At 45.3% G+C, this 24,601-nt stretch overlaps 1 protein-coding gene across 3 annotated transcripts in view; it reads left to right on the plus strand.

Annotated features, from left to right (window-relative positions):
- LOC138663608 (zinc finger protein 25-like) overlaps positions 1–24,601 on the plus strand; it is a 418,987-nt gene that overhangs the window by 32,180 nt on the left and 362,206 nt on the right. For all 3 annotated transcript variants that reach the window (XM_069749875.1, XM_069749876.1, XM_069749877.1), the window contains exons 2-6: positions 10,480–10,631; positions 10,761–10,934; positions 11,009–11,132; positions 11,212–11,309; positions 11,508–11,598. In XM_069749875.1, coding sequence (XP_069605976.1) covers positions 10,554–10,631; positions 10,761–10,934; positions 11,009–11,132; positions 11,212–11,309; positions 11,508–11,598 — 565 coding nt within the window. In that variant the 5' untranslated portion in view covers positions 10,480–10,553. The remainder of the gene's footprint in view (positions 1–10,479; positions 10,632–10,760; positions 10,935–11,008; positions 11,133–11,211; positions 11,310–11,507; positions 11,599–24,601) is intronic.

Genomic DNA, 24,601 nt, shown 5'->3' on the forward strand with positions numbered 1-24,601 from the left:
CTCTATGTGGAGTGTGGCTCTGTGGGTGGAGGCCGGTGCTGGAGGCTCCATTATTCTCTATGTGGAGTGCGGCTCTGCGGTGGAGGTCGGTGCTGGAGGCTCCATTATTCTCTATGTGGAGTGCGGCTCTGCGGGTGGAGGTCGGTGCTGGAGGCTCCATTATTCTCTATGTGGAGTGCTGCTCTGTGGGTGGAGGTCGGTGCTGGAGGCTCCATTATTCTCTGTGTGGAGTGCGGCTCTGCGGGTGGAGGTCGGTGCTGGAGGCTCCATTATTCTCTATGTGGAGTGCGGCTCTGCGGGTGGAGGTCGGTGCTGGAGGCTCCATTATTCTCTATGTGGAGTGCGGCTCTGCGGGTGGAGGTCGGTGCTGGAGGCTCCATTATTCTCTATGTGGAGTGCGGCTCTGCGGGTGGAGGTCGGTGCTGGAGGCTCCATTATTCTCTATGTGGAGTGCGGCTCTGGGGGTGGAGGTCGGTGCTGGAGGCTCCATTATTCTCTATGTGGAGTGCGGCTCTGCGGGTGGAGGTCGGTGCTGGAGGCCCCATTATTCTCTATGAGGAGTGCTGCTCTGTGGGTGGAGGTAAGTGCTGGAGGCTCCATTATTCTCTATGTGGAGTGCTGCTCTGTGGGTGGAGGTCGGTGCTGGAGGCTCCATTATTCTCTGTGTGGAGTGCGGCTCTGCGGGTGGAGGTCGGTGCTGGAGGCTCCATTATTCTCTATGTGGAGTGCGGCTCTGCGGGTGGAGGTCGGTGCTGGAGGCTCCATTATTCTCTATGTGGAGTGCGGCTCTGGGGGTGGAGGTCGGTGCTGGAGGCTCCATTATTCTCTATGTGGAGTGCGGCTCTGCGGGTGGAGGTCGGTGCTGGAGGCCCCATTATTCTCTATGAGGAGTGCTGCTCTGTGGGTGGAGGTAAGTGCTGGAGGCTCCATTATTCTCTATGTGGAGTGCTGCTCTGTGGGTGGAGGTCGGTGCTGGAGGCTCCATTATTCTCTGTGTGGAGTGCGGCTCTGCGGGTGGAGGTCGGTGCTGGAGGCTCCATTATTCTCTATGTGGAGTGCGGCTCTGCGGGTGGAGGTCGGTGCTGGAGGCTCCATTATTCTCTATGTGGAGTGCGGCTCTGCGGGTGGAGGTCGGTGCTGGAGGCTCCATTATTCTCTATGTGGAGTGCGGCTCTGCGGGTGGAGGTCGGTGCTGGAGGCTCCATTATTCTCTATGTGGAGTGCGGCTCTGTGGGTGGAGGTCGGTGCTGGAGGCCCCATTATTCTCTATGTGGAGTGTGGCTCTGCGGGTGGAGGTCGGTGCTGGAGGCTCCATTATTCTCTATGTGGAGTGCGGCTCTGCGGGTGGAGGTCGGTGCTGGAGGCTCCATTATTCTCTATGTGGAGTGCGGCTCTGTGGGTGGAGGTCGGTGCTGGAGGCCCCATTATTCTCTATGTGGAGTGTGGCTCTGTGGGTGGAGGTCGGTGCTGGAGGCTCCATTATTCTCTATGTGGAGTGCGGCTCTGGGGGTGGAGGTCGGTGCTGGAGGCTCCATTATTCTCTATGTGAAGTGCGGCTCTGCGGGTGGAGGTCGGTGCTGGAGGCTCCATTATTCTCTATGTGGAGTGCGGCTCTGCAGGTGGAGGTCGGTGCTGGAGGCTCCATTATTCTCTATGTGGAGTGCGGCTCTGGGGGTGGAGGTCGGTGCTGGAGGCTCCATTATTCTCTATGTGGAGTGCGGGTGGAGGTCGGTGCTGGAGGCTCCATTATTCTCTATGTGGAGTGCGGCTCTGCGGGTGGAGGTCGGTGCTGGAGGCTCCATTATTCTCTATGTGGAGTGCGGCTCTGCGGGTGGAGGTCGGTGCTGGAGGCCCCATTATTCTCTATGTGGAGTGCGGGTGGAGGTCGGTGCTGGAGGCTCCATTATTCTCTATGTGGAGTGCGGCTCTGCAGGTGGAGGTCGGTGCTGGAGGCTCCATTATTCTCTATGTGGAGTGCGGCTCTGGGGGTGGAGGTCGGTGCTGGAGGCTCCATTATTCTCTATGTGGAGTGCGGGTGGAGGTCGGTGCTGGAGGCTCCATTATTCTCTATGTGGAGTGCGGCTCTGCGGGTGGAGGTCGGTGCTGGAGGCTCCATTATTCTCTATGTGGAGTGCGGCTCTGCGGGTGGAGGTCGGTGCTGGAGGCCCCATTATTCTCTATGTGGAGTGCGGGTGGAGGTCGGTGCTGGAGGCTCCATTATTCTCTATGTGGAGTGCGGCTCTGCGGGTGGAGGTCGGTGCTGGAGGCCCCATTATTCTCTATGAGGAGTGCTGCTCTGTGGGTGGAGGTAAGTGCTGGAGGCTCCATTATTCTCTATGTGGAGTGCGGGTGGAGGTCGGTGCTGGAGGCTCCATTATTCTCTATGTGGAGTGCGTCTCTGCGGGTGGAGGTCGGTGCTGGAGGCTCCATTATTCTCTATGTGGAGTGCGGCTCTGCGGGTGGAGGTCGGTGCTGGAGGCTCCATTGTTTTCTATATGGAGTGTGGCTCTGCGGGTGGAGGTCGGTGCTGGAGGCTCCATTATTCTCTATGTGGAGTGCGGCTCTGTGGGTGGAGGACGGTGCTGGAGGCTCCATTATTCTCTATGTGGAGTGCGGCTCTGCGGGTGGAGGTCGGTGCTGGAGGCTCCATTATTCTCTATGTGGAGTGCGGCTCTGCGGGTGGAGGTCGGTGCTGGAGGCTCCATTATTCTCTATGTGGAGTGCTGCTCTGGGGGTGGAGGTCGGTGCTGGAGGCTCCATTATTCTCTATGTGGAGTGCGGCTCTGCGGGTGGAGGTCGGTGCTGGAGGCCCCATTATTCTCTATGAGGAGTGCTGCTCTGTGGGTGGAGGTCGGTGCTGGAGGCTCCATTATTCTCTATGTGGAGTGCGGCTCTGCGGGTGGAGGTCGGTGCTGGAGGCTCCATTATTCTCTATGTGGAGTGTGGCTCTGCAGGTGGAGGTCGGTGCTGGAGGCTCCATTATTCTCTATGTGGAGTGCGGCTCTTCGGGTGGAGGTCGGTGCTGGAGGCTCCATTATTCTCTATGTGGAGTGCGGCTCTGCGGGTGGAGGTCGGTGCTGGAGGCTCCATTATTCTCTATGTGGAGTGCTGCTCTGTGGGTGGAGGTCGGTGCTGGAGGCTCCATTATTCTCTGTGTGGAGTGCGGCTCTGCGGGTGGAGGTCGGTGCTGGAGGCTCCATTATTCTCTGTGTGGAGTGCGGCTCTGCGGGTGGAGGTCGGTGCTGGAGGCTCCATTATTCTCTATGTGGAGTGCGGCTCTGCGGGTGGAGGTCGGTGCTGGAGACTCCATTATTCTCTATGTGGAGTGCGTCTCTGCGGGTGGAGGTCGGTGCTGGAGGCTCCATTATTCTCTGTGGAGTGCGGCTCTGGGGGTGGAGGTCGGTGCTGGAGGCTCCATTATTCTCTATGTGGAGTGCGGCTCTGCGGGTGGAGGTCGGTGCTGGAGGCTCCATTATTCTCTATGTGGAGTGCGGCTCTGCGGGTGGAGGTCGGTGCTGGAGTCTCCATTATTCTCTATGTGGAGTGCGGCTCTGGGGGTGGAGGTCGGTGCTGGAGGCCCCATTATTCTCTATGTGGAGTGCGGCTCTGGGGGTGGAGGTCGGTGCTGGAGGCCCCATTATTCTCTATGTGGAGTGCGGCTCTGGGGGTGGAGGTCGGTGCTGGAGGCCCCATTATTCTCTATGTGGAGTGCGGCTCTGGGGGTGGAGGTCGGTGCTGGAGGCCCCATTATTCTCTATGTGGAGTGCGGGTGGAGGTCGGTGCTGGAGGCTCCATTATTCTCTATGTGGAGTGCGGTTCTGCGGGTGGAGGTCGGTGCTGGAGGCTCCATTATTCTCTATGTGGAGTGCGGCTCTGCAGGTGGAGGTCTGTGCTGGAGGCTCCATTATTCTCTATGTGGAGTGCGGCTCTGCGGGTGGAGGTCGGTGCTGGAGGCTCCATTATTCTCTATGTGGAGTGCGGCTCTGCGGGTGGAGGTCGGTGCTGGAGGCTCCATTATTCTCTATGTGGAGGTCGGTGCTGGAGGCTCCATTATTCTCTATGTGGAGTGCGGCTCTGCGGGTGGAGGTCGGTGCTGGAGGCTCCATTATTCTCTATGTGGAGTGCGGCTCTGCGGGTGGAGGTCGGTGCTGGAGGCTCCATTATTCTCTATGTGGAGTGCGGCTCTGCGGGTGGAGGTCGGTGCTGGAGGCTCCATTATTCTCTATGTGGAGTGTGGCTCTGTGGTGGAGGTCGGTGCTGGAGGCTCCATTATTCTCTATGTGGAGTGCGGCTCTGCGGGTGGAGGTCGGTGCTGGAGGCTCCATTATGCTCTATGTGGAGTGCTGCTCTGCGGGTGGAGGTCGGTGCTGGAGGCTCCATTATTCTCTATGTGGAGTGTGGCTCTGCAGGTGGAGGTCGGTGCTGGAGGCTCCATTATTCTCTATGTGGAGTGTGGCTCTACGGGTGGAGGTCGGTGCTGGAGGCTCCATCATTCTCTATGTGGAGTGCGGCTCCGTGGGTGGAGGCTCCACACCAGAACTGTAGCATGTAAAGACCCCAGTATCCACAGGTGTCCCTTCTAATTGGGGGGAACTATCCCCTCTAATAATCCTCGGACAGTTCTGACAAACACGGAAAAGTGCCCTTTTATGGAGGTGACAGAAAGTCTAGTCTAATAGGACGGTGCCCCTTTCTTTGCCCCCACACACAGTATAATATTCCCCTAGTTTCGATATCCTCCCCACATTATGATAATACACCAGGGCTGTGGAGTCGGAGTCGTGGAGTCAGAGTTAGTTTTGGTTGGAGTCAGTAGAAATGTACCGATTCCGACTCCAGCTTTAAAAATATATATATTAATATTTCATAACTGAACTTTCATATGAATTTTATAAATGTTACTGAAATATATATGTTCTATCAAACTATGAACAACAGTGATAAGCAGTTCTGCTGGAGATAGAAACATTTCTTAAGGTACCATCACACTGAACGATATCGCTAGCGATCCGTGACGTTGCAGCGTCCTGGCTAGCGATATCGTTCAGTTTGACACGCAGCAGTGATCTGGATCCTGCTGTGACATCGTTCATCGGCGCAGAAAATCCAGCACTTTATTTCGTCGCTGGACCTCCCGCAGACATCGCTGAATCGGCGTGTGTGACACCGATTCAGCGATGTCTTCACTGGTAACCAGGGTAAACATGGGGTTACTAAGCGCAGGGCCGCGCTTAGTAACCCGACTTTTATCCTGGTTACCAGCGTAAACGTAAAAAATACAAACACTACATACTTACATTCTGGTGTCTGTCCCCCGGCGCTGTGCTTCTCTGCACTGGCTTTGAGCGCCGGCCAGCCGGAAAGCACAGCGGTGACGTCACTGCTCTGCTTTACGGCTAGCCAGCGCTGACAGTGCAGAGGAAAGCAGAGCGCCGGAGGACAGACATGGATTGTAAGTATGTAGTGTTTGTTTTTTCTTACGTTTACGCTGGTAACCAGGGTAAGCATCGGGTTACTAAGCGCGGCCCTGCGCTTAGTAACCCGATGTTTACCCTGGTTACCAGGGGACTTCGGGATCGTTGGTCGCTGGAGAGCTGTCTGTGTGACAGCTCTCCAGCGACCAAACACCGACGCTGCAGCGATCGACATCGTTGTCGGTATCGCTGCAGCGTCGCCTAATGTGACGGTACCCTTACTTTTTGTGTGTCACTGTTCTCCACTGCCCTTATCTAATCTTATACTTGGTTAACCTCATGCTGCCCCAACCCCCCTACTTACAATGTATGAAACTGAAAGTGAAAATGTGTTGCAAATTCTTAGTAGTAAAGCTCCTCCTCTAGACTAGATGTTTGGTGTGCGTCTTCCAAGCATCTCACAGCTGCTACTCAGAAAAGGAAGACTGTAAGAAGTATTATCCTTTCAACAAACTTTGCATCAGTTAACTGAGTACATGAGGAATAACAGTATTACTGACCACTATATCAGTTGTACGACCTGGCAATAATTTTGTACAATTGTTTTTAGGAAAAACAATTGTCATTTGGATTGTGAATGCAGAATTAAAAACCTGAGAATGTCAAAGAAGCGTCACATTAAATCAGCTGTATTTGAACATTTCACCATCACTCAAGATAGAAAACAGTCTGTCAGTGTATGAAATGATCCAGACGAAAACAAATGCTGTGAAGCCAAGATCAGTGCATATTCAGGCAAAGATAAAAATGCTCCTACCAGAGCTTCTAATCTAAATAGACATTTACAGCGCTTTCATCCAGAAGTACTGAAAGCAGTGGATGAGAAAGACTTCATCGAAACCAATGAACCGGTGCCCAGCTCTTCCAGCCAAACAAAGGAGCAGAGAACTTTGCAGCCATCAGTTGCAAGATATTTTGTCAGTGACAAAATTATTGTGACAATGACAGTAGATACATTTAAAAAACAGATCATAGAGCTTATTGGAAAGGATAGTGTGCCTATTTCATTATTTTCACGACCAGCTTTTATGTGTCTGAATGGGGAAATGGCCCGCAAGCTTGGTGTTTCTCTGGAGAGAGAGAGTATTAGAAAATTAGTAATCGAAGAAGCTTTTAAACAAAAGGAAGAACTTAAAAAAACTCTCAAGGGCCGCTTTCTGTTTCTTAAAATGGATGCCTGCACACGTCACAGAGTGAACTATTTTGCCATCAATGTCCGATTTGTTTGTGGCAAAAATGAAATAGTTACCAAGACATTTGCAGTAAAAGACACCAAAGCTCATCACACCAGTGAGTTTCTCCAGGTCTTGGTGGAAAAGGTTCTGCAAGACTATGAACTTAAAAAAGAGCAAGTTTTTTCTGTCGTAACTGACAATGCTTCAAATATGAGAAGTACTATTAAGCTAATGAATGAGAGTAATGATGGTGACCAGCAGCTAGAAGAACATTCTGGGTCCACAGACACAGAAATGTTTGAAATAGAGGAACACAGCATTGTACCTGAAGAGCAAACTGAAGTTGCTTCAGATTAACAGCAACATGATAGTTTAGATGATCTTGTTGAAACTGTGGCAGTACGTTCTTTCATTCATCACATGCGCTGTGTTGCGCATACGCTACAGCTGGCTATAAGAGACAGTCTGCAAGAAGGACATGCTGCTGCAAGAAGGACATGCTGCTGCACTGATTGGGAAGGTGAGAAAATTGGCTACTATTGCCAGAACCAATAAAGTTGACTCAATTTTGAAGAAATGTACTGGAAAAGGGGCAATTATTGATCAAGCCAGATGATGGGGCAGTACTTACTTAATGATTCAGAGCTTCTTTGAACTGAAAACCTTTCTTGTAGACGTGGCTAGCCCTCAACTGACGCTAAATGAAAGTCAGTGGAATCAGGTGACTGAGCTGGAAAAATTGCTAGAGCACCCATTTACAGTGACTAAAAAATTACAAGCAGAGGACTTAACTTCAGGTATTTTCTTAAAGGACTGGAAGAACCTGATGTTTCGCCTGTCCCAAGGAGGAGGGTAACTTGCAAATGGCATTGCTACATCAATGAAACGGAGAGAGGAGCTACTATTACAAAATAACATTCTTTTGGCAGCTGTTTATGTAGACCCAATGCATCGGATTCTTCTAGATGATGAACAGCTAACTAAAGGAAAAGAAGCTCTGTGTGAAATAGCAGTAAGGATGAAAGGGTTGCAGAACAGTCAGGAGGAACAAGAAGAATTTGGTCGTCCTGCCACATCTTCACCCTCATCAACTGATGAAGAATTTAATTTCGAAAAATATTTGGATCACAAGGACCGTGCAAAGCGTTCCCGCATAGAAGAGTCATCCCCCATCAAAGAAAACAGCCAGTACATTTCAGCAGAATTTTTCATGTGCACTAAAAGAAATTGAGAAATTTAACCGTTCATCAAAAATAACAGTGCAACAAGCGTTTTCCTCGGTATCCTGACATTGTCAGAGATGTTGCCTGAGTGGTGCTTTGCCACCAACCCAAGTTAGTGTATAGAGGTTGTTCTCTGCTCTCAAAAATAATTACCGTATATACTCGAGTATAAGCTGACCCCCCCCCCCCTAATTTTGCCACAAAAAACTGGGAAAACTTAATGACTATAGTATAAGCCTAGGGTGGAAAATGCAGCAGCTACCGGTAAATTTCAAAAATAAAAAGATACCAATAAAAGTAAACTTAATTGAGACATCAGTAGGTTAAGTGTTGTTGAATATCCATATTGAATCAGGAGCCCCATATAATGCTCCATACAGTTTGATGGGCTCAATAAGATGCTCCATATTAAAATATGCCCCATATAATTCTGCACAAATGTTGATTATGACCCCATAAGATGCTTCATACAGATAACTGCCCCATATAATGCTGCACATGGCCACATAAGATGCCCCATACAGATATTTGCCCCCATATAATGCTGCACATGGCCGGATAAGATGCCCCATACAGACATTTGCCCCATATAATGCTGCACATGGCCACATAACATGCTCCATACAGATATTTGGCCCAAAAGCTGTTGCTGTGATTAAAAAATAAAAAAATTACATACTCACCTTTCCCGTTCCACCACTGACCGCCGCTGTGTCTTCCCATCCTCTGCACCGCCGTTCAGGAAGAGGGCGCCGCGCACTAATCGCGTCACCGCGCCCTCTGACCTGAGCGTCACTGCAGAGGACGCGGAAGATAGCGGCGCCGCCGGTGGCACGAGGAGCAGGTGAGTATCGCGCACTGCCCCCATCATACTTGCAGTGCCGGCAAAAAAAATCTTTACATTTGCGCAGCAAAAAAAAACTTTACATATAAAATCGACATCATAATTTCACTTTTTAAAAGTGTACACAATGGGGGAGATAATAAAAAACTGTCTAATATTAAAGCTAGCTTTGTTGCAAATATCAACCAATCAACGCTCAGTTTTCACTTCTCTGGTAAAGCTAAAGCTGCCCTCTGATTGGTTGCCATATGCAGCTCAGCGGGTCTTGTAAAGATTTTTTTTGCCGGCACTGTACCTGATCCTGGGGCCGTCGCTGCAGGTCTGTTCCCCGGCGCCGCATTTTATTCCTGTACTGAACGGTCACCATTACCGCTCATTACAGTAATGAATATGCGGCCCCACCTCTATGGGAGGTGGAGCCGCATATTCATTGCTGTAATGAGCGATACCATGTGACCGCTCAGTACAGGAAGAAACTGCAGCGCTGGAAGAAGCAGGGAAGTGCAGGATCCGCGGCGGGAGTAGGTAAGTATAATTACACAGCCCCCGCTCCCCCTCCCATGCCGACCCCTGCGTATGACTCAAGTATAAGCTGAGAGGGGGACTTTCAGCCCAAAAAAGTGGGCTGAAAATCTCGGCTTATACTCGAGTATATACGGTAGATCAGATTTGAGGGCATCCATGAAGGAGGATCTGACAGAGGCAATACTTTCTCTGAGGACAAATTTATAGATTTCTTCTTAATAACTGCATAAGTGTTTATTGCATGTTTACGTACAAGAGTTTAGAAAAGTTTATTAAAGTTATTTGCTATATTCTAATTGTATTCTAATAAATATAGTTTTTGCTCTAAGTGGTCTGACTTATATGATGGTGAGAAACTGAATAAGCACGATGTTAATATTTGACAACAGTAAATTTATTGTTACGAATTGGCCATTTATGAAGGAGTCGAAGTCGGAACCTGATAAAATCGCAACTGTGGCTTACCGACTCCACAGCCCTGGAAACCACTAGATAACACATTCTCACTTATCCTCATTGTTGATACCGTACAGTGCATTTTTTGGGGGTTCTCCCACACTATATAATATTTCCACAGTACCACCATCCCCCAATTTTATTTTGCTTTTGGTGATTTTCATGTAATATATGGAATCCTACAAGAAAATGCTAAAAAAAATAATATCCAGAGACAAAAAACCCTGTGCATGTAGATATTGACATAAAAAATATCTCTTGTCTTGTTCTTACAAAAAAAGCTCTTATAAAAGCCTCAAACTTCTGTGTGTGAATCAGACCTGAGATCTAACGTGATAGAAGATTACAGTGCGGGGAAGACGGGAAACCTTCATATAGACGGCCGGTGCTGATGGAGTGAGTGACGGACTCTGGACAAATATGATTCTAGAGCCGCAGTAGAAGATGAAGATGTCGTCCTCATCATGAAGTAGTTATTTCTCCTGTCATGTGTAATGAATATCTCTTGCAGTATTGCTAATGCCGATTCCAGTGTCGGTAAATGAGACGAGAATTAGCGTTATGGAAGATGAGTCTATGAGAAACGTATTCAGCTGCCGACTCCGAGGAAGAAACTGCTTGTTGTCTGTGGCCTAAAATACTGTATATACGTTTTATTAGTAGATATAAAGAAGAAAACTAAATACTGTAAAATAATCTCATATGTTTCCCTTATTATCTCCAGTAATTGTATTATTACACAGGATTTTTATGATGTTACATCGGCTCATCTTCTCATTCAGGTCTCTACAATATCGGATCCTCTCAGTGAAGATCTTTCAGAAAAATTATCTTAATATAGATTTACCCTTCAAGAATGGATATGGACAGAGACAAGATGGCGGAGAGGATATTACACCTCACCCTAGAGATCCTCTTCCGGCTTACTGGAGAGGTGAGAGATTCTGATGACGTCACATTACATCATTCTTATCTATGGGAATAACAGATGGACAGAACTGGAGAGGTGAGGACTCTGGGAATGTCTGTAGTGAGATTTATTAATGTGTCTCTCCATAACCAGGATTATACAGTGGTGAAGAAGACCTCTAGTGAGCACTGTCAGGACCCTGTGTCTGAGGGATGGCGTGGAACCCTGAGCTTAATCAGTCCATCTACCCCCCTGATACATGAGGACATCAATGACCAGAAGATCCTAGAACTAATCTACAAGATGATTGAGCTGCTGACTGGAGAGGTGGGAATGCTGGGACATTGTACAGTAACACTATGAAGGGATTGGGGGGATGACGGTATCATTGTATGTGTCAGGTTCCTATAAGGTGTCAGGATGTTGCTGTCTATTTCTCCATGGAGGAGTGGGAGTATTTAGAAGGACACAGAAATCTGTACAAGGACATCATGATGGAGGTTCCCCAGCCCCTCACATCACCAGGTAATAGGACTAAACGCACACAGCCTATAATTATCTGTATGTAAAGAATGAATTCAGTCCCTGTATGTGTTTCCTCCAGATCTATCCAGTAAGAGGACAACACCAGAGAGATGTCCCTATCCTCTTCTTCCACGGGACTATAAACAAGGAGATCCCAATGTTCCTCAGGATCATCAGGTAGATGGAGAGAAGGTGTCATGAGATCTCCCCTATGATGTGTAGACGGCTGTGAAGGTCTTGTGCTTAGTCTTGTTTTATCCACCAGTATTATATGTTTCATACTTGTGTAATGAGAATGGTGGAGATGGCAGGATTAGAGCTGATCATAGATGTGACTTCTCCATCTGTCTGTGACTTTTATAATATTTGTTTCAGGGTGAAGATCTGACCCATATTTATACTACAGAGACATATGTGAGGGGGGATGAGTGGTGTAAAGAGGAGATTCCCACATATGACTGCCCAGGTGAGTAGTGACCACTAAATGCAGAGAAGTCACAGATTCTTCTCAGTCACCGGCCATGGCTGCTTTATTGGTGATGTATTCCGGTCGTATCACAATCATATGATCACTTTTTTTTCTCGAGACCATAACATTCTCCTTCTCCCAAAACTGTTCTAATGACTTTGGTCATTGAAAGCCCTTCTCTATAGAACTTGCCACCTGGAGGATCTACCTACCTCTCATGATTAGAAGTTGCTGGCCATTACCTGCCAAGATCTGTAAACTACAAAGTCGAACGACAGTGTACGTAGAATGTGCTGACAAGTTAGAAAATCACTTTAAGAAAAGTATTATAATGGGCCTGTAAGAGAAAGCAGAGGGTAATGATGCTGTTGGCTTCTTAGAACCCTGATATGTTATTGGATGAATCTCCCTTCTCTCCCTTCTGTGCTGCTGAATGTGATCATATGGTCCCTACAAGACCAGGTCCAGTCTTTGTGGCCAAACTTCACTTTTATAATCGACAGCATTAAATGTGCAGTGAGGCCAAGTGTGAATTTCTGTACAATAAGAGTTTTACTTTATCCTGACTTTTCAATTTCTTTTTAAACTGACTAACTTCAAGGAGGATTGTGATAAACTACAGGAAAACCATTACACCTGTGCCATGATATATCTCTAAGCTGTGTGTGGCTGATGGCTGCAATATACATTTATTTACGCCTGCAGGAGATGTGTTGGCTCGAGCCCTGGTTTCATGGATTCACTCCACGTCATAAATTACATTTGTTTTCGATCCTAAGGAATTCAGATTACTGCACAATCTCTCCTGAAATGGGGAGCAATATTATTTTCTCTGATATTCTTGTCAGGACTCATAGTAGCTCCAATGGTCCACCATAAATAAATGCAACTCTGGTTTATTGTTGTGAGTTCTCCCCTCGTACATATGTGGTTGTTGGGGATGTAACATAGAATTAAAAAAAAATGTATTTTTTTTACCTGTTCATTCTGTATGATAGTTTGATGGAGGCAGATCAATCCCACCACAATTATGTGAGTCTGTAACTCCCTCATAGTCTTAAAAAAAGTTCTCCATTGCCTCTTCCAAATGCCTAAGATCTAAATTTAAAGTCAACCTGTCAGCAGGATTGTGCACAGTAACCTACACACACACAGTCAGGTCAGCGCCGTTATACTGATTACATTGATACTTGGTGATGACATCCGTCTTATGGTTTTTATTTAATCTTTATTTGTAGTTTTCAATTAATGAGATTCTTGTGCTCTGGGGTGGGGCTGTATGCGGAACTGCAGGTTGTGGCTATTGTGAGGCTTAGAATAAGAAATTACATCCAGCAAAATGGCACCGGCGGCGTCTATCCAGTAGCATCTCTCTCTTACTTATAGATGCTACTGCACAGGCGCCGCCACCGCGACATTTTCCTGGCCGTAATTTTTTTTCTAAGCCTCACAATAGCCACAATATTGAACGAGAGAATGGAGTATAAACATCCCAAAGATCATATTCATAAAAAGGTATAAATTTTATTTTGACCAATAATGTCAGATTATGTAACAGTACAATAATAGCACATATGCCCAAACAAGGTGTGGAGGAGACATATGGTTTGCTTAAGAAACAAGAGAGAAAAGGAATATTGCATCCCCGGTACTGCTTATAATACATCAATAGTGCTGGGGACTTGTGAAATAAATTCCATAGTCCTATATGGCTCCATAGCAATGTAAAGTGCCGCAGTGCAATCCAAAATGATCAGTAACAGTCATATAATCTCATCAAGCAGCTTACCCATATGTATGGATGATTCTCCCTGTTCCACAAGCGGCCCTTTGACGTACGTTTCGCGGTCTGCTTTCTCAAAAGGGATTTGACTATTGATCGCTCTCATATGTTTAAATAGGGTACATACCGGAAGTGTAATTAGCACATCGGCGCACGCGTCCCTAGGACCAGGTTCTGGTCAGTCGCGCTTGCAGTTGCAATTGACAGCCACACAGGAGCAAGAAAGCAAAGATCTGAGATGCGCGTGCGCACAGCCAGCCGCCATCTTGCCGAAGACCATAGAAAAATACCAAACAATATAGCCAACTAGCATGGTAACAAAAAATAGAAGTCAGAAATCTGTACCACTAGTAGCACCAAGACCTAAACGGCCTATCACCAAACACATACCAACCAAGCAAAAGAAAAAAGATGATTCACGGCCAGAATATTAGCAAAAAATGTATAAACTTTATTTATATAAAAGATACACAAGTGCATGGGAAGTGATATAAAAACATGGCGCCACAAAGCTGGGCGCTGCAGAAAAAGCAACCGGAGGCACGTACACAGAGAAGACCATCCACATAATATACTACTCATATACTGCTTATCATAATAGAAGCCAAAATTCACTAAATCAGGAGAAACTTAATCCATAACAATAAAATATACGGCTATACGTGGCAAAAAAGCCATTGAAGTGGGAGAACAGATTACCAGTGGTGATACCTACAGGCTACAGTCACAGAGATACTAATGAAAAGTGCAGAGTAAGAATATAAATATAATGAGACCTAGCACTGCCTATCGGTACAATAATATTTAAATCAATGATACCACCGATAGCAAGTATCACCGAATAATACCCACCGCAATGTGGACTGGAGTTCCTGGGGACGTGCCTCCGCCCCAACGCGCGTTTCGGTGCTCACACCTTCGTCAGGGGGCAGGATGAAAATTACATCCATCAGGACATCAGGTACATATGAGGGTGCGGTATAGGAGCACGGACGACGGCCGTTTCGCACACACAGGTGCTTCTACGGGTCCGTGCTCCTATACCGCACCCTCATATGTACCTGATGTCCTGATGGATGTAATTTTCATCTTTCTCCATTAAAGATCACAATCTTCACAGCAAATTCGGGGTGAGTGCCGCATTAGTTTCTTCTCTTTTACTGCATACCGATTACTCTCTGGACATTCATGCAGAGCACCATTACCCTTTACGATTGTGACGCCTGAATACACAGCTGTCCATTAACAGTCCTGCATGCTTGGAAACATTCTGCTCTAGTGCCGTTCTGCTCCCTATACTATTACGGATCTAAATAATATAACACAGAATTGCCAGTGTGAATGCATCTACAAGTTTGAAAGTATACCAAATAGTTAAAATGAATCATAATAATAAATACATATGAAAATAAAGTGAAAATGAGCAATAAATTAAAAATTGCCCATAAAGTGCAATAGTGCAATATAGTGCATAAATGGGGAGATTTTACAAAAAATCACCCAAACGATACAGCGCGAATGATGACGCGATAGAAGAAAAAAAAAATCCCTTTCATCCATAAGGGATAGATGAATGTGAGCCCAAGCAATCCGGCAGACTGGTTTCACAGCAACAGGCCAAGACCCGGTGTTACGGCCCCATAAAATTTGTAATAACTAAAACAAAGAACAACAAATATTAAAAACAAAATAAAATCAGAAACATGGAGGAAAGACAAAAAGGGAGAGGATAGAACAAAGCTAGAATAATCACTAGCGTAGGTATTACATCCCTAACATCAATCCCTGCCAAATTCGCATAACAGAGGACGAAGAAGCAGTGGAACATGACCCTATTAATCCCACGCATAGGGTAATAGATCATAAAAAGGGGACAAAGCTTAATTGTTCATTTAGTCCATTGGGGGACATGGTGTCAAGGGTCACAATCCACCTGCACTCACGTGCAATAATTGTTTTAGATTGCCACCCCTGATGCCCCCATGGATTTTATCAATCCCCCTTACCTTCAACCCACTGGGATTGGATCCATGGTGCATCCGGAAGTGCCTCGGCAAAGTTTTTAATGTAGATACATCCAATACCTCCCTTGCAGCCACTATATCACGGACGTGTTCGCGTGTCCTAACTTTCAATTCCCTAGAGGTAAGACCAATATAAATAAGGGAGCAGGGACAGATGGCATAGTGTACCACATAAGTGGTATTACAGGAAATATATTCACAAATCTTATATTCCCTGCTCCCATCAGATGATTTAAAGGTCCTACATCTAAGAATGTTAGGACACGCGACACAAGAACCACAGGGAAAGCAGCCTAGTCTAGGGCTTGCCTTGGCAAGAAAAATATTGTGCTTGGCCACATAGTGGCTCTTAACCAAACTATCTCTAAGGTTCTTTCCCCTACGTTGTATCATATATGGAGTTGGAGACAGATGTTTTGCCAAGACACCATCCGTCAGCAAAACCGACCAATGCTTGGTCAAAATATCACGGATCTGATCCCAGCGGCAATTGGCAGTGGAAATGAATCTCATCTCAAGGTCTCTTGCCCCACTAATTTTCTTAGATGGCAATGATAAATCCTCTCTACGAGTCTGTTTAGCTCATCTATACCCTGCAACATTTTTTGCAGCGTTGTGTCCGCCATTTCCGACCCCGCGTGCGCTTCCGGAACTCCGCCCCCATTTCCCCGCACCTCACAATGGGGCAGCGGATGAGCTGGAAAAATGCATCCGCTGCCCCCGTTGTGCGGCGCATTCACTGCTAGCGTCGGTACGTCGGCCCGACTCACTGCGACGGGCCGAGTACGACGTTAGTGTGAAAGTAGCCTTAGCCGTCTCGAGGAAGAAGCATGTCGCTCTCAGGCCATCACTGTGCCTAATTCAAGTACAGAGTGATTCTATATCAATGGTAACTTGGAGCGTGCCTGCCTCGAGAGACAGGCCATCGACCCTTGTAAGTACATCAGTGGTGTCTCTGACATAGGAGGGGAGCGTCTCCACAAGTGGTTTGAGGTAATAATCGATGAACTTGCACACATTGTCACACAGCCCCCCTATGCCAGAGACAATTGGTCTGCCAGGGGGATTAACAGCATCCTTGTGCACTTTGGGCAGTAGATAGAAAGTAGCGATTTTTGGAAATTTGGGTAGAAGGCAATCAAGAACTTTCTTGGGGACGATCCCTGATTCATTAGCATATGATAGAATAGATTCCAAGTCCCTAGAAAAAGACTGTATAGAATTATGAGGCAACATCTGGTATGTGGCTTTGTTTTTTAGTTGGCGAAACGCCTCTTTTTCGTACTTATCGGTTGGCCAGATGACCACGTTCCCTCCCTTGTCCGCTGGTTTAAAAACCACTGAGTCCAGTGATTTATAATTCCCTCAGGGCCTTTCTCTCTGTACCTGTAAGGTTGTCATTACATATAAACTTTGGTATTTTCTTGAGATCCTCTGTAACAAGTCTACAGAAGATCTCCACCTAGTGTCATGTTCCACTGCTTCTTCGTCCTCTGTTATGTGATTTTGGCAGAGATTGATATTATGGATGTAATACCTACGTTAGTGATTATTCTAGCTTTGTTCTATCCTCTCCCTTTTTGTCTTTCCTCCATGTTTCTGATTTTATTTTGTTTTTAATATTTGTTGTTCTTTGTTTTAGTTATTACAATTTAATGGGGCCGTAACACCGGGTCTTGGCCTGTTGCTGTGAAACCAGTCTGCAGGATTGCTCGGGCTCACATTCATCTATCCCTTATGGATGAAAGGGATTTTTCTTTCTTCTATCGCGTCATCATTCGCGCTGTATCGTTTGGGTGATTTTTTTTTTTGTAAAATCTCCCCATTTATGCACTATATTGCACTATTGCACTTTATGGGCAATTTTTTAATTTATTACTCATTTTCACTTTATTTTCATATGTATTATTATTATTATTATTATTAGGATTCATTTTAACTATTTGGTATACCTTCCTACTTGTAGATGCATTCACACTGGCACTTCTGTGTTATATTTAGATCGTTAAGATCCCTGGCAAAATGGTGACTTCTATGGTCTTCGGCAAGATGGCCGCTGGCTGTGCGCACGCGCATCTCGGATCTTTGCTATCTGGCTCCTGTGTGGCTGTCAATTGCAGCTGCACGCGCATACTACATGACGTCAATTGGCAGATTTCCTCCCTATGCGCACGCGACTATGACGGCCGCCTGGGAGACTTGAACCTGGTCCTAGGGACGCGTGCGCCAATGTGCTACTTACATTTCCGGTATGTACCCTATTTAAACATATGAGAGCGATCAATAGTCAAACCCCTTTTGAGAAAGCTGACCGCAAAACGTGCATCAGGGGGCCGCTTGTGGAACAGGGAGAATCATCCATACATATGGGTAAGCTGCTTGATGAGATTATATGACTGTTACTGATCATTTTGGTTTGCACTCCGGCACTTTACATTGCTATGGAGCCATATAGGAATATGGAATTTATTTCACAAGTCCCCAGCACTTTTGATGTATTATAAGCAGTACCAGGGATGTAATATTCCTTTTCTCTCTTGTTTCTTAAGGATACCATACGTCTCCTCCACACCTTGTTTGGGCATATATGCTATTATTGTATTGTTACATAATCTGACATTATTGGTCAAAATAAAGTTTTATACCTTTTTATGAATATGATCTTTGGGATGTTTATACTCGTTCTCTCGTTCAATAGTAACATAGTAACATAGTAAGGCCGAAAAAAGACATTTGTCCATCCAGTTCAGCCTATATTCCATCATAATAAATCCCCAGATCTACGTCCTTCTACAGAACCTAATTGTATGATACAATATTGTTCTGCTCCAGGAAGACATCCAGGCCTCTCTTGAACCCCTCGACTGAGTTCGCCATCACCACCTCCTCAGGCAAGCAATTCCAGATTCTCACTGCCCTAACAGTAAAGAATCCTCTTCTATGTTGGTGGAAAAACCTTCTCTCCTCCAGACGCAAAGAATGCCCCCTTGTGCCCGTCACCTTCCTTGGTATAAACAGATCCTCAGCGAGATATTTGTATTGTCCCCTTATATACTTATACATGGTTATTAGATCGCCCCTCAGTCGTCTTTTTTCTAGACTAAATAATCCTAATTTCGCTAATCTATCTGGGTATTGTAGTTCTCCCATCCCCTTTATTAATTTTGTTGCCCTCCTTTGTACTCTCTCTAGTTCCATTATATCCTTCCTGAGCACCGGTGCCCAAAACTGGACACAGTACTCCATGTGCGGTCTAACTAGGGATTTGTACAGAGGCAGTATAATGCTCTCATCATGTGTATCCAGACCTCTTTTAATGCACCCCATGATCCTGTTTGCCTTGGCAGCTGCTGCCTGGCACTGGCTGCTCCAGGTAAGTTTATCATTAACTAGGATCCCCAAGTCCTTCTCCCTGTCAGATTTACCCAGTGGTTTCCCATTCAGTGTGTAATGGTGACATTGATTCCTTCTTCCCATGTGTATAACCTTACATTTATCATTGTTAAACCTCATCTGCCACCTTTCAGCCCAAGTTTCCAACTTATCCAGATCCATCTGTAGCAGAATACTATCTTCTCTTGTATTAACTGCTTTACATAGTTTTGTATCATCTGCAAATATCGATATTTTACTGTGTAAACCTTCTACCAGATCATTAATGAATATGTTGAAGAGAACAGGTCCCAATACTGACCCCTGCGGTACCCCACTGGTCACAGCAACCCAGTTAGAGACTATACCATTTATAACCACCCTCTGCTTTCTATCACTAAGCCAGTTACTAACCCATTTACACACAATTTCCCCCAGACCAAGCATTCTCATTTTGTGTACCAACCTCTTGTGCGGCACGGTATCAAACGCTTTGGAAAACTCGAGATATACCACGTCCAATGACTCACCGTGGTCCAGCCTATAGCTTACCTCTTCATAAAAACTGATTAGATTGGTTTGACAGGAGCGATTTCTCATAAACCCATGCTGATATGGAGTTAAACAGTTATTCTCATTGAGATAATCCAGAATAACATCCCTCAGAAACCCTTCAAATATTTTACCAACAATAGAGGTTAGACTTACTGGCCTATAATTTCCAGGTTCACTTTTAATAGGTATTTTGGAGTTCCCTGATTTGTCCTTTAGATTTGGACAATAATATTGGGGGAGGTATACTATTCTACTCCCGGCCACAAATTGACTATAGGTTTTTTGAGTTTTGTGTTAAATAGCCAAAATATTATAGGCATTATCAACAATAATATCAACACTATTATATGCATTATATAAAAATGGGGGTCAGGTCAGTGAGGAATCGGTGACCTGTCATAAGTCAATACTGATGCATATGTTATCAGAGCACCACATAAAGCCCCTTCCACAGACCCACCCACAGGCCGCCCACAGCCCCACGCGCAGCCCCACTCTGAAGCACGAGAATCTCATTAACTAAAAACTACAAATACAGATTAAGCAACAGCCACAAGACGGATTTCATCAACCAAGGTATCATTGTAATCTGTATAACGTCGCCGACCTGACAATATTTGTAGGTTACTGTGCACAATCCTGCTGACAGGTTCCCTTTAAGACATCTCAGCTCTGCACTATTATACACTGTTCTCTTTAAATGTGTAATATTTGTTCTTTAACCCCTTTCTGTCATTGGACGTACTATTCCGTCCATGTGGGGTGGGCCTTAATTCCCAAGGACGGAATAGTACGTTCAGCACGATTGGCTGCGCTCACAGAGGAAGCGCGGCCGATCGTGGCCGGGTGTCAGCTGCCTATCGCAGCTGACATCCGGCGCTATGTGCCAAGAGCGGTCACGGACCGCCCCCGACACATTAACCGCCAACACACCGCGATCAAACATGATCGCGGTGTGCCGGCGGTATTAGGAAGCATCGCGCAGGGAGGGGGCTCCCTGCGGGCTTCTCTGAGAAAATAAATAAATAAATTCCTAAATAAAGAAAAAAAAATATATTATTCCCATAAATACATTTCTTTATTTAAATAAAAAAACAAACAATAAAAGTACACATTTAGTATCGCCGCGTCCGTAACGACCCAACCTATAATATTGTCCCACTAGTTAACCCCTTCAGTAAACACCATAAGAAAAAAAAAGAGGCAAAAACAACGCTTTATTATCATACCGCCGAACAAAAAGTGGAATAACACGCGATCAAAAAGACAGATATGAATAACCATGGTACCGCTGAAAACGTCATCTTGTCCCGCAAAAAACGAGCCGCCATACAGCATCATCAGCGAAAAAAAAAAAAAAAAAGTTATGGTCCTCAGAATAAAGCTTTGTAAAAATAATTATTTTTGTCTATAAAATAGTTTTTATCGTAAAAAAGCGCCAAAACATAAAAAAAGATATAATTGAGGTATCGCTGTAATCGTACTGACCCGAAGAATAAAACTGCTTAATCAATTTTACCAAACACGGAACGGTATAAACGCCTCCCCCAAAAGAAATTCATGAATAGCTGTTTTTTGGTCATTCTGCCTCACAAAAATCGGAATAAAAAGCGATCAAAAAATGTCACGTTGCCGAAAATGTTACCAATAAAAACGCCAACTCGTCCCGCAAAAAACAAGACCTCACATGACTCTGTGTACTCAAATATGGAAAAATTATAGCTCTCAAAATGTGGTAACGCAAAAAATATTTTTTGCAATAAAAAGCGTCTTTCAGTGTGTGACGGCTGCCAATCATAAAAATCCGCTAAAAAACCCGCTATAAAAGTAAATCAAACCCCCCTTAATCACCCCCTTAGTTAGGAAAAAATTTAAAAAATGTATTTATTTCCATTTTCCCATTAGGGTTGGGGCTAGGGTTAAGGCTACAGTTAGGGTTGGGGCTAAAGTTAGGGTTTGGATTACATTTACGGTTGGGATTAGGGTTAGGGGTGTGTCTGGGTTAGGGGTGTGGTTATGGTTACCGTTGGGATTATGGTTAGGGGTGTGTTTGGATTAGGGTTTCAGTTATAATTGGGGGGGTTTCCACTGTTTAGGCACATCAGGGGCTCTCCAAACGCGACATTGCGTCCGATCTCAATTCCAGCCAATTCTGCGTTGAAAAAGTAAAACAGTGCTCCTTCCCTTCCGAGCTCTCCCGTGTGCCCAAACAGGGGTTTATCCCAACATATGGGGTATCAGCGTACTCAGGACAAATTGGACAACAACTTTTGGGGTCCAATTTCTCCTGTGGCCCTTGGGAAAATGCAAAACTGGGGGCTAAAAAATAATTTTTGTGGGAAAAAAAAGATTTTTTATTTTCACGGCTCTGCGTTATAAACTGTAGTGAAGCACTTGGGGGTTCAAAGCTCTCACAACACATCTAGATAAGTTCCTTGGGGGGGTTTAGTTTCCAATATGGGGTCACTTGTGGGGGGTTTCTACTGTTTAGGTACATTAGGGGCCCTGCAAATGCAATGTGACGCCTGCAGACCATTCCATCTAAGTCTGCATTCCAAATGGCGCTCCTTCCCTTCCGAGCCTTCCCTTGCGCCCAAACGTTGGTTCCCCCCCACATATCGGGTATCAGCGTACTCAGTACAAATTGGACAACAATATTTATGGTCCAATTTCTCCTGTTACCCTTGGAAAAATACAAAACTGGGGGCTAAAAAATAATTTTTGTGGGAAAAAAAAAATTTTTTATTTGCACGGCTCTGCGTTATAAACTGTAGTGAAATACTTGTGGGTTCAAAGCTCTCACAACACATCTAGATGAGTTCCTTAGGGGGTCTACTTTCCAAAATGGTGTCACTTGTGGGGGGTTTCTACTGTTTAGGTACATTAGGGGCCCTGCAAACACAATGTGACGCCTGCAGACCAATCCATCTAAGTCTGCATTCCAAATGATGCTCCTTCACTTCCGAGCTCTGCCATGCGCTCAAACGTAACATGGCATCCCATCTCCATTCCTGTCAATTTTGCATTGAAAAGTCAAACGTCGCTCATTCCCTTCCAAGCTCTCCCATGCGCCCAAACAGTGGTTTACCCCAACATATGGAGTATCGGCGTACTCAGGACAAATTGTACAACAACTCTTGGGGTCCATTTTCTCCTGTTACCCTTGGTAAAATAAAACAAATTGGAGCTGAAGTAAAATGTTTGTGAAAAAAAGTTAAATGTTCATTTTTATTTAAACATTCCAAAAATTCCTGTGAAGCACCAGAAGGGTTAATAAACTTCTTGAATGTGGTTTTGAGCACCTTGAGGGGTGCAGTTTTTAGAATGTTGTCACACTTGGTTATTTTCTATCATATAGACCCCTCAAAATGACTTCAAATGAGATGTGGTCCCTAAAAAAAAACGGTGTTGTAAAAATGGGAAATTGCTGGTTAACTTTTAACCCTTATAACTCCCTAACAAAAAAAATGTGGGTTCCAAAATTGTGCTGATGTAAAGTAGACATGTGGGAAATGTTACTTATTAAGTATTTTGTGTGACATATCTCTGTGATTTAATTGCATAAAAATTCAAAGTTGGAAAATTGAGAAATTTTCAATATTTTCGGCAAATTTCCATTTTTTCACAAATAAACGCAGGTAATATCAAAGAAATTTTACCACTATCCTGAAGTACAATATGTCACGAGAAAACATTGTCAGAATCGCTGGGATCCGTTGAAGCGTTCCAGAGTTATAACCTCATAAAGGGACAGTGGTCAGAATTGTAAAAATTGGCCTGGTCATTAACGTGCAAACTACCCCTTGGGGTAAAGGGGTTAAACTCATCTGACAGGATTATATTGGACCTTACACTAGTTTAGATTGTGAAATCACCGAGACCCATACACTAATTACCCCAGAGAGGTTTCACCACTAGCTACTCATTTATTACTGACGAAGACTGTTGAGTTTGATCATTTCAGTAGATGTGTTATTATCTACAGTCAGTTTTCGACTACAGTAGTGTCCAAAATACACTAATTTAACCTCTTCCATCAGCCAGTTTTGTGTTCTTAATCAGACCCCATTTTTCATATCTGACATGTGTCACTTTATGTGGTGATAACTTTGGAATTATTCACAAAGGATAATAGAAAACAAATGGATCTTACAAATTATTTTCCAACTTTGCACAGTACCCTATATACGGTTGTACACTACTGTCTGGGCACATGGCAGGGTTCAGAAGGGAAGGAGTGCCATTTAGCTATTTGAATGTAGATCTTACTGGAGTACTTAGCAGACACAATGTATTGGGAGCACTTTTCATGGTCACCTGGCAGCTCAAAAGATCTCCACCATGAACTTGCTTGGCAATATATTCTCTGCTTTCCGTATCCCAAGGATTGCCTTGCTCATTGCCCTTTAACACCCTTACATGGAATCTAGACTTACACAGGGACCCCTAGGCTTGGACCATGGTTTTACCTGCTATACTGTGGTGTTAAGGTACCTTCACACTGACCAACTTCACAACGATATCGCTAGCGATCCGTGACGTTGCAGCGTCATGGATAGCGATATCGTTGTGTTTGACACGCAGCAGCGATCTGGATCCTGCTGTGACATCGTTGGTCGGAGCAGAAAGTCCAGAACTTTATTTCGTCGCTGGATCTCCCGCAGATATCGCTGAATCGGCGTGTGTGACGCCGATTCAGCGATGTCTTCACTGGTAACCAGGGTAAACATCGGGTTACTAAGCGCAGGGCCGCGCTTAGTAACCCGATGTTTACCCTGGTTATCAGTGTAAATGTAAAAAAAAAAAAAACACTACATACTTGCATTCCGGTGTCTGTCGCGTCCCTTGGCGTTCTGCTTCCCTGCACTGTCAGCGCTGGCCAGCCGTAAAGCAGATTACAGCGGTGATGTCACCGCTGTGCTTTACGGCCAGCCGGCGCTCACAGTCAGTGCAGGAAAGCACAGCGCCGGGGGACAGACACCGGAATGTAAGTATGTAGTGTTTGTTTTTTTTACATTAGCACTGGTAACCAGGGTAATCATCGGGTTACTAAGCGCGGACCTGCGCTTAGTAACCCGATGTTTACCCTGGTTACCAGTGGATTTCGCATCGTTGGTCGCTGGAGAGCTGTCTGTGTGACAGCTCTCCAGCGACCACACAGCGACGCTGCAGCGATCGGGATCGTTGTCTAGATCGCTGCAGCGTCGCTAAATGTGATGGTACCTTAAGATGGCAAGAAGAATAGTCAGGTATCTGGTTCAGAACT

This window comes from Ranitomeya imitator, chromosome 2 (assembly GCF_032444005.1).
Source record: "Ranitomeya imitator isolate aRanImi1 chromosome 2, aRanImi1.pri, whole genome shotgun sequence".
Classification (NCBI taxonomy): Eukaryota; Metazoa; Chordata; class Amphibia; order Anura; family Dendrobatidae; genus Ranitomeya; species Ranitomeya imitator.